Here is a 10,664-nt window from a genome sequence, read left to right as displayed (position 1 = left end):
GATCTGGTTTCCTCCACCTAGGGATAAGGGCAGGGCAAAAGGGGAGGGATGTGGTGTCAGAATGGGTCAGTGTTGGGGCAAGGCGGGAGGTGGGAGCCCAGAACATCTGTCCTGCAGATGGGAGTCGAGCAGTACTGGGGACCGACTTGTGTGCGATTGCGTTTGCGCTTGTGCTTGTCATGTACTAGTGCATATGGATGTGCTAGTGCATGTGGCTGCGTTAGTACCTGCTTCGGTGCTAGGGACTGTGTTTCTGCTGTTGCATCTTGTGCTAGTGCCCGCGTTTGTGCTAGTGCACGTGTTTGTGGTAGAGTACATGGTTGTGCTGGTGCCTGTGGTTATGCTAGTGCACATGGTTGTGCTAGTGCACCTGGCTGCGGTAGCACCTGTGTTACTAGTGCCTCTGCTAGTATTTGTGGTTTTGTTAGAGTACATGGTTGTGCTAGTGCATGGGCTTCTGCTGGTGCATGTGGTTCCGCTAGTATCTGTGGTTGTGGTAGTGTGCATGGTTGTGCTGGTCCACGTGATTTTTGCTAGTGCATGTGATTTGTGCTTATGTTTGTGCTCACGCGACCTGGCCTCTGGATCCCTGCCATGGGGTAAGCTAGCAGGAAAAAGCCCCTGCCATTGAGCCACAGATCCACCATTGTGTCCATGGACCTCTGCTAATAATTTTGGCCCTGACTGAAAGACTGTAACATGGTTTGCAGCACAGGGGCTAGTAGCCATAACCACCATCCTATAAATCACACACCGTCAGTTCTCCCAGCCCCTACTTAACTATTATACCTGCGAAAAAACTGGTCTCAAATCAGAATCAGGAGGAGGTTTCCCACATACAACTGTGAAGCAGCAACAGCCTTTTAAACTTGAAAAGGTCCTCACCATGTAAACACACACTATGGAGCTGGAGTCACATTTAGGCTAAACTTTCTCCTGCCATTAAACAAGTACACTGCTGTCATATATAAAGCTTTACGATTCACACATGAAAACTATTTCGTAAATAAACCTCGACTGACAGCTGAAATAACTGCTGAAAGACAGGCAGGCTGGTGCCAGGATTAAAACTAGATGGTGGGGAGGAACCTTTCAATGACTACAGAATAAAAATAGCTGAAGTCATGAATGGAAAAGACACAAGGAAGGCTTTGGTAAATCAGAGCTGTGGAATGCAGGAAGCCTGGGCACACATGGCAAAAGTCACCACCTGTAATTACTGCCAGGCCCCAGTGAGATGGACAGAGAGAGACATGGAGAGGGGAGAAGGGAGAGAGAGAGGGAAGAGAGAGAAAGAGAGAGAGAGAGAGGGAAGAGAGACAAAGAGAGAGAGAGAGAGGGAAGAAAAATAGGGAGAGAGGGAGATGCAAGGAAGACACAAATGGAGAGAGGAAAGAAATGAGAGTTAAAGCAGGTGGCTGAGAGAGAGAGAGAGAGAGAGAGAGAGAGAGAGAGAGAGAGAGAGAGAATGAGAGAGAGAGAGAGAGAGATGGCTGTACAAGCATGAATCAGTAGACAGCACTCTTACTGTTAGACTGGCAGCGTAAAACTCACAAAACTGCCTAAATAAGCAAAAAAAGAGGACAGAGACAATCAAAATGGCTCCACAGAGACCTGAATGTGGCTCCAACTGCTATCACTGCTGTACAGCCACACTACCCATGAGAAAGGAGAGAGAGAGAGAGAGAGAGAGAGAGAGAGAACGGAGAGCCCGCTGAACAGAAGCACAAGACTGCATGCTCACTGAACTCTCATAACGAAACTGACAGAACTGCATAATCACATCATGGACCACTGAGCTCCAGGAATGCTGTATAACACATTGGGCGAGAGGAAAGGAGAGAGGAAGAGATTGAGGGAGGGAGAGAGAGAGAGAGAGAGAGAGAGAGAGCGAGAGAGAGAAAAGTAGGGGAAAAGACAGATAAGAGGCCAAATATGTGGGTGTAGGTTGGGGGAAGCTATTTCAAGCCCAGCAGCCTAATGTGATTTGCAGCTCGGAGCGGGCCGTATGAATTTATCTGGAAAATAAAGACGGCGGCTCTGTAACGGAGATGGAGGCCTTGCCTTTAGATGTTGGTGAGACCATTCAGAATGATTTTTCGTCGCATTCTGAGGAAGGGAACATGAAAGCAGAAGGAGAAGGAGTCTTCCGGCACAGACCCAGGCTGGTTCTCATCTGGATAATAGCACGCTCTCGGGACCTAATTCAGACCGACTGATATGACGGTCTCCCATTAGGCAAAATTAATAGCTATATATAATCAAAATGCGTATACACAAGCAGAGTGTGAGCTAGGACTCTTGGAGCGCTCCACTGGGTAGTCAACTTTGGGCATATTACATCTGTGAATAGAGGACACTGTCTGGCTACATACCTTCCCTCAGATGCTTTGTAGCAAGTCTTTCCCTTATCAAACCACACCATAAATCTCACCATATCTCCCATGCACTGAGAGTTTCTCACACACACGAGGCACATGGCATTGCTGGGGATTGAGGTTGAAGTGCTAGACCTGAAGTAAAAACAGCTTCCCGACCATACAAACAATCTTGGACTAGGTCTTTAATCTTAGATGATGCGGTTTGGGAATACAGCCTTAATATTAAAAAAAAAATGTTTTTATTTAAAAGTCTCCTTATTGGATTTGTCTTGGCGGTCTGAAGCCAAGGTTGGTTTGGTCTTGGTCTTTGTCTTGGTCTCAGGGCTTATGATCTTGACTTGAAAAACGTGCTCTGTAATGCTTTCAGTCTCCTACATATCTCAAGCATGACATTGTAAAATATGAGACCTTTCTCATCACTTTTAAAGCTCTTCATGGTCTTGCTCCAGATTAGCTGGCAGTGCTCCATAATCGGGCCTGTGGAGAATGGCTTCCAAAAATTTCCTATGTCTAGGCTGTCGTCTCCATCTTTCTGCGATGCTGAAAAGTTGAAAACGTTGAGTGGCCGCAGTGTTTGAAAGGTGCTATATAAATATATTTGCATTGCCTTTCCTTTCCTTTCCCTTCTGGTATCCAAATCCAAATGGTATCCAAAAGCCAGTACTAGAGTGTCATAGGCTGTCACCCAGTTAATTGTGTCTTAATCATTATAATTACAATTATATTCACAAAGCAATTGTTATGTTGTTTTATACCCCACGACTGTTGTTTTAAACCCCATGCCTGTTGTTTTATATTCCCTCACTGTTGTTTTATACCCCAGGATTATTGTTTTATACCTTATGCCTATTGTTTTATACTCCATGACTGTTGTTTTATACTCCATGATTATTGTTTTATATTCCCTCACTGTTGTTTTATACCTTATGCTTGTCATTTTATACTCCATGCCTGTCGTTTTATACCCTATGCCTGTCGTTTTATATTCCATGGCTGTTTTTTCTACCCTATACCTGTGATTTTATACTCCATGACTGTTGTTTTATATTCCCCGACTGTTGTTTTATACCCCATGACTGTTGTTTTATACCCTACGACTGTTGTTTGTTGTTCCTTATATATTGCGAAGTGACCTTGACATTCATGAAGATGAGGATGATGAGGAGGAGGAGGAGGAGGTGGATTGATGAGGAGCAGGAGGAGGAAGAGGATGATGATGAAGAAGATGAGGTAGAAGATGATGAGGAGGATGAGGATGATGATGAGGAGGGGGAGGATGTTGATGATGATGAGGAGGAGCAGGAGGAGGAATAGGAGGAGGATGGTGATGATGATGATGCGGTGGAGGAGGAGGATGATGAGGAGGAAGAAGATGATGATGATTTTGTATATTATAAAATTAATGTACTCGAGTCCTAGACATAACTGCATCAGCTCCACTCCACTGTTGTGCTGGATTCTGCAAGAGCAATCTTCATTCACCTCCTCGTGTACAGGAATCTTCACCCACCACCTTGTGAACATGGATCACCCTCCTCCTTGTGAACAGGGATCTTCACCCACCTTCTTGTAAGCAATACACAGTGGTGATGCAAAGTGATATTGAGTTTCTTTGATATATTGTACTCAACCTTTTTAGGGGAAGATGTCTCAAAGATGTGCACCTCATGTTGAAGGAATTTCTCCATGGGTGGGTGTATGAGATGACGTCTGGCAGGCCTACAGAGATAGATATGAGGCCTGTGATTTATTGATTTTGGTTGAGGGACATGGAGCACCATGCTGGATGCACTCAGAATTTCCAGCAGCTGCTTCAACGCTCAATAACTTCCAGCCTGGAAGGAGGGAAAAATCCTCTCTGGAATCATTCATCCCACCTCCTCCGATTCACATAGAACCATATGCGGAAATGCAGAAATCAAAGGTGCTTCCAGATCAGATAGATTTGCTAATGCAGGCGGGAGTGTCCGGCACTATTCCTCTCCATTTTAGAAGGTAACAGGAGTGTCCCGGTGATATGAATTTATTTTTCTCCCTCTGTCCCAGTTATATCCGCTGTTTGTTAGATTTGGCAAGTCTGGAGGAGTTATGTGCTGGAGCCCCTATCAAAACAGGAGTGGACCAGAAACCAGAGAACACTGGCTGTTTTTCTGTGATTAATCTCACCTCCTGAAGCTGATTCATATCTGTAGACTCCGACTGGCTCGCAGGCAAAACCACGACTCACCAGTTTTTCCTTCAGCTGTTCTTTGTAATCCAGGCGACTTCTCACCAGCACCTGAGACCTGGAGAGTGACTGGGCTTGGTTTCTATTTCCCTCTTGACATGAGTCGTACATTAAGCACTGAAAAAGGTTTGCTTTCAGAACAGCCCCAGAGAGTAAGAGAGGACCATTAAAGCTTGTGGGAGTATTACAGCTCGGCCACGGACTCCTGGCGTGTCTAAGGAGGAGAGCACCACTCCCCTGCAGCGGGCTCTCACCCTGCTCCTCTCAGAGTAGTACACACGTGTGCTCACATTTACTCACACACATGCTTACACCCACTTACACAAATGCTCACACCCACTCACAGGTGTGCTCATACCCACTCAAACACTCTCATAAGCAGTGAAGCTCTCATTGTAATCCACATCTGGGCAGGGTGGACGATGCGCCAGCAGTGCTGAGTGCCGTCTGGGAGAGATGCAGCCATATTGCACTGATGGAGTCACAGGTGGAGATGCAGATGGAGACAAAGATGGAGATGCAGTGGGAGACGTCCTCTGAAGAAACCATTCACTTTAAAAAGTTAGAACAGCCATTTAGGATCAATCACAATGGATTAAAAAAAAAAACATTTTAATGTAATTATTATTTATGTAGTTCAGCTGAGAACTGATACGTTATGTCCACCATAATAATAAATAATTACAAGCAACTGACTGTAAGTTTAAAGTAAATATAAGAAAAATCATGCAAAACATACAAAAAGGGATATTTATCAGCTGGTCTCCCAACATTTTCCTGATGGGTGTTATGAAGTCTTCCCAGCCCACTGAGTTTGCCATACCCAGATTCTCCCACTCCAGCAAGACTCCCAGACTAAGTGGATCACCTTCTCCTGACTACTAATGTGCAACACCTGTTTCTCTCTAATTAATCACCCTTTGTCCTCTTTTATAGACTTCCTCGTCCCTCAGTACACATACCCAGCATATTCCAGTCTTGTTGATTTTCATTTAAATCATAAAATCAAAACTTCTTTGATGAAGTACAAAGTGAAGTACTCTCGGATAAAGAATTGGGAATGATAAGAAAAAAACAATAACAGGGAATTTTGTTGGTTTGTGCTCTTTCCATCCTTGGTGTTTTTATTCAGTGTCAATTGATCAATCCAAGTTTATTTATGTAGCACTTTTTACAACAGCTCTTGTCACAAAGCAGCTTTATACATGTTAGTCCAAGCCCCCAGGGAGCAAGACAATGTTAATAGTGATGAGGAAAAACTCCCTGAGATTGTAAGGAAGAAACCTCTAGACCCAAGACTCAAAAGGGTGAACCCAGCTACCTCTGGTAGACACTGGCTAGCATAATGGCTAGCATAATGTTACGAGCAGAAATAATCAATAATAAGCTAGAAAACAGAAGAGAGAAATAAAGCACAAGCAAGGCAATGACACTGATATTACTAATAGTGTTTTTATGTCTGGGACGATTATGGCAGTACTCTAAAACGCGTAACATTAAAATGGTACAGCTAACATGATGTGAGATTATAGGGATAGCACATATCATTAAAGATAAACCAGACGCTTGGGCAGATAGGAACTTGTCCAGTCTGGATTTGATTATAAGTGTGTCAGAGTCCAAGGTCCAGGTCTGGTTCAGGACCAACTCAGGGAAGGTGAGGGTTTTTTTTATCAGGCACGCTGCAAACAAGAGAGTTCATGGTGGTAGGGAATGGTCCAGGGGCAGGTGGGCAAGGAGGCCTGACCTCCCTTGGCCTCCACTTGTATCACAGAGCCAGAAGGAGCAGGAACAGCTCAGAGAGTCGGGATAGGATAGTAGGGATGATAACAGAGTTAATATAGCTGTAAAACTGGGAACAATTGCATTTGTAAATGCAGTAAATATCAAAGAATATAGCCAAAAGTGTGTGAAAGGTACATTTCAGTACAGATCGAGAGCACGTACTTAATCCTGTACTGAATCAGGGAGCGCATTCCGAAATCGAGGTCATCAGGGCAGGAACAGTTCAGAGAAAGGACACAGGTCTTTGGCTGTTGTGTTTTGAACCAACTCGAGCTTACACAGTGATTTACTAATAAACCAGTCAGAAGAGCATTACAGTAGTCCAGCCTTGAGGTTGTGAAGGCATAGATAAGTTTTTCAGTACCTTTAAGAGATAGTATCTTTCCCAGTTTAGCAATATCGCATAGGTAGAAGCAGTTCGATCAGGATCCTATGGTCTATGGTATCAAATGTAGCAAGAGCACAGTCATTATCAACCTCTTGAGGTTCTGATGCATTGGGTTCTTAGCCCCACCTCCTACCGCAGGCCCATTATACGGTGGAGTGTTCTGGTGTACGTAAATGTTCAGTTTTGGCTGATTTTCCTCCGTATTCCTCATGACTTTCTCACACTGCTTCCTTACCACCACGTGTCTGACACATTTGGTACTGTTGGTCAGACTGGTTATGGCTTCGACCCATAATAAGAGCCCTATTTCATGCTAGTTTATGTCCTAATTGCTCTAACTAATTACAGATCACTAACTCACCCTTCAAGCAGCAGTGCTATGGGTAATAAAATACAATGTAACACAGTAATTTGCAAAGTACAAAGAAGAGAGTAACTTTGGAGTAACAAGGTATGGTTACCTATTATAGTCTGAAGAAAAAAATGCATTATTTCTAACTGATTGGTTTTTCTAAATAACTGCCCCAACATTGTTAACCACAGGCTAGCTCAGACAAGCGTGCTGCAAGTTCGTGTGAAAGTATGCTAAGACACAAAGGCAATTCAAAGGCACATGCAGATAAACAAACATAGGCTTGAATATCAAATAGTAAACCATCCAGCAAACAAATCCAAAACAGTGTAAGTCCAAAAGATGGATAATGGAAAAGCAAATAGGTAAACAATAAATAACAGAACTCATGTAACAGCTTGGAGTCACAAAGACTAAATATAGCAGACTTCACAGGAACATGGACACAAACAGTCTTATATACACAACGTAATGGGGTTATTGGGAACAGGTGCAGGTGATTAGTAGGGTGAAGGTGACAGTGGATGTAGCTGGGCAGATGAATTCTGGGAATTGAAGTCTGGTTTAGCGGGCATGGGTATCACAACCACAACCACCTAAATGATAGAGCTTATTATCTGAACTCTAGTTCACTGTGGTCTCACACTTAAACAGTCACTGAATCTGAATAACTTTTAAACTTTTATTAACGCTTCACCCAGAATCACATACAGCTGGGGTTTTTTTTTGGGAACCCTTTTTCATGCTGGTTTCATTGCTAACCAGTTACGCATCTGATTCATTTGTGAGCTCTGACTCCCGTTGAGTTCAGCCTCGTGAAATCTGCAGGAGCCGGGGATGTCACTGGTGGTCTGGCTGAGCTGATTCGCTAGCGGGATGCGTCTGAGTCAAATCACGCCACTGCTTAGTCAGAGCCCACTTTGATAACTCTCTGTGGAGTCAAAGACAGAGGGAACATTTCAGGACAGAATGCTTATAAAATTCCGTCAGGGGTCAGATTACGTGGAATGTGTTCTAACATTTCCTTCAGTTTTCCTTTCACCCACACATGGATGTTGTATATTCACTTCTGTAGCAGATCACACACACACACGGAGCTTCCCTTTGGAAAGACAGGCTAGCACACATTATAACAACAGCCCAACCAGCTGCAGAGAGGGGAGTAAAAAAATGCATTTAGAAAAACACAGAGAGAGCAAGAGTGGGATGAATCAAAGCGATCTTTAGCTCACAGCCAACAGACAACACTTCCAATACAGGCTTTCCCTAATGAGCCCATTCCTGATCTTGTGTCAACTGATATACTGCTCAAATTCCATGTATTTAGAATTTGTTAAAGTTCAGCAAGTCATGTTATGCTTTTGGTCACCTCAGTCTTCTCATAGAACATATTTTTATCCCTTTCCATGGTAGCAGTTAGCTCCTAGAGTGTAACAAGCTGGATGTTTGCATGCACACACAGTCTATCTCAAAAGGTGGCTTGGAGCTCGAGAATCTCCAGGCATGTAATTCGACATTATATCAGATAATCTATGGCTGGAAAATCAGTCCAATAATTAACAGCCTTGCAGCAGTGTGTACTGCCTGCAGTGTCTGTGGTCAAAGATCAAAGTTGCTAGACACACAGTCTTGATCTAGCAGAGCCAGATGACGACAGGCCGGGCGTGTGCGGAGGCGTCTGGTATCACCCTGGTATGATATTTCAAACAGACGCAAATATTTGTGCAGCGGACCCGAACGTGGCCACACCCCTCTGGACTGGGACAGAGGAGAAACTGCGTGCAGCCTCCTTCCCAAATGGGGAGGAAAGATTAAAAGGGTTCTTCGTCTGCACACATCACTCTGATACCCATCACCACCACAGTGTAGAGGGGTACAGCTTAGGCTCAGGAGGGTAAAGTCCACCCTGGAATGGGGGGATTCCATCTGAATGGCTTCGGTAATTAGCTCGAAGCAGCAGCTCGAGTGGACTGGTGAATTAATTTAGGGTGATGTGTAATTATATCAGGGCTTTTACTTCGCTACCTGTCTGGCACACGTCTACCCCAGAGACCCTCACGTCCGACCACTCGTGTGTTTTAATCAGTGGCCGATTCTGCAAGGAACGTTGTCTCCGCCCTCGCTCCGGGCGGTTGTGTGCAAACGGCCCCGGGGCAGGCGGGAGTGGCTCCGGGAGTCAGGAGCCCAACCGAGCCCGAGGTCGGCTCTCCCGTGAAAGTTGGGGTGCTTTCTTCCCCCTGCTCGGACACGTACCGCTCGTGAGTCTTTCTGGCGTGAGCATGGGTGAGGCCGTCCGTGCAGACCCCCTTTAGCACAATGCATCCTGGCCTCCAGTTTAAACTCACGGGAGGCAGTAATGAAAGTCTGTGCTGCCCACCTTCGTCACTCCTCACAATCAGGCGTAGTATAAACACAACTCTCTGGCCATGGGGGCCACGGGGGCCACGGGGGCCATGGGGGCCATGGGGGCCACATTTCCTTGCATATATTTCAATACCCTATTCATGTTTTTTTTTTTTTTACTTTTTGGTCTGGGTAGTATTTGAAAAGAGTCAGGTAGGATGGCAAGGTGGGGGTGGGGTTGGTTGGGATGGGGCTAGTTAGAGAAAAGGGGTCTCGAATGCCTCTGTGTTAAATATGAAAATATATAATAGCATAATGTGTTCAGTATGCATACTTGAAGGAAACCATATGAAAGGGGGCAGACAAAGAACCTACTGTGTTCCAGCTCTGGTTCGTCCACACCCCCTTTTCCCGTCTCTGTCTTTGAGAGAGAGAGAGAGAGAGAGAGAGAGAGAGAGAGAGAGAGAGAGAGAGAGAGTGAGTGAGTGAGACGGGATAGGCATGAGAGAGGGAGAGAATGGGAAAGTGTGAGTGCGGGTGAAAGAAAGAGTGAGCAATGAAGAAGGAAGAGTGACAGGCGCAAGAACAAAAGGAGGTCTGAAAAAGAGCAGCGCGTACGAGCTGTCTCTCACACTCACACGTGCGTGCGTGCACACACGCGCACACGCGCGCGCACACGCATGCACACCGCCGCACAGAAGACCACAGGTGAGTGTGTATCTGCTGAATTCATTTCGTAGCCATGAGTGTCTGCTGGGTGGAAGGGCGAATCTGATCTAACGGACGGTGGGGGTCAAACCGCCGTTGGTCTAACAGGGCTGGTGCTCTGAGGGGCTCTGTGCTCTAGACAGCAGCCCGGTATCACCTGTTGAATATTAACGTCTGTCCTTCAGGGACCCGAGGCTCTGCTTCGCCAGCCATGGAGAATGCATGCGCCTGCCTGCAAGAGGAATGCTGCTCATGTCTTTGCTTTATTGTAGACTAAATATTTAGCTTTGGTGACCGAGCTTGCTGGCCTCTTCTCCTGCTCAGTAGAGGATAAACACAAGCTCAGCGTATACTCAGATCTGAGCGTGTGCGTGGTGCGTGCTTGGTGTGCGTCTGATCTCAAGTTGTAGCTGTGTATTTTGGCTGTTTGTATGTTTAGAGGCTATTCCCATGAAAGCTCTGGCCAGTCTTTAACCTGTG

General features: G+C 45.4%; 1 protein-coding gene across 2 annotated transcripts in view; it reads left to right on the top strand.

The window, feature by feature from the left end:
- Positions 1 to 9,946: 9,946 nt before the first annotated feature.
- Positions 9,947 to 10,664, top strand: part of synpo (synaptopodin) — a 22,462-nt gene continuing 21,744 nt past the window's right edge. For both annotated transcript variants that reach the window (XM_027027327.3, XM_081712811.1), the window contains exon 1: positions 9,947 to 10,184. In XM_027027327.3, coding sequence (XP_026883128.2) covers positions 10,157 to 10,184 — 28 coding nt within the window. In that variant the 5' untranslated portion in view covers positions 9,947 to 10,156. The remainder of the gene's footprint in view (positions 10,185 to 10,664) is intronic.

Source organism: Electrophorus electricus, chromosome 4, assembly GCF_041902795.1.
Source record: "Electrophorus electricus isolate QZ-2024a chromosome 4, ASM4190279v1, whole genome shotgun sequence".
NCBI classification, from domain to species: domain Eukaryota; kingdom Metazoa; phylum Chordata; class Actinopteri; order Gymnotiformes; family Gymnotidae; genus Electrophorus; species Electrophorus electricus.
The sequence above is the reverse complement of the archived record's forward strand: the minus strand, read 5'-3'. Positions and strand labels throughout refer to the sequence as shown.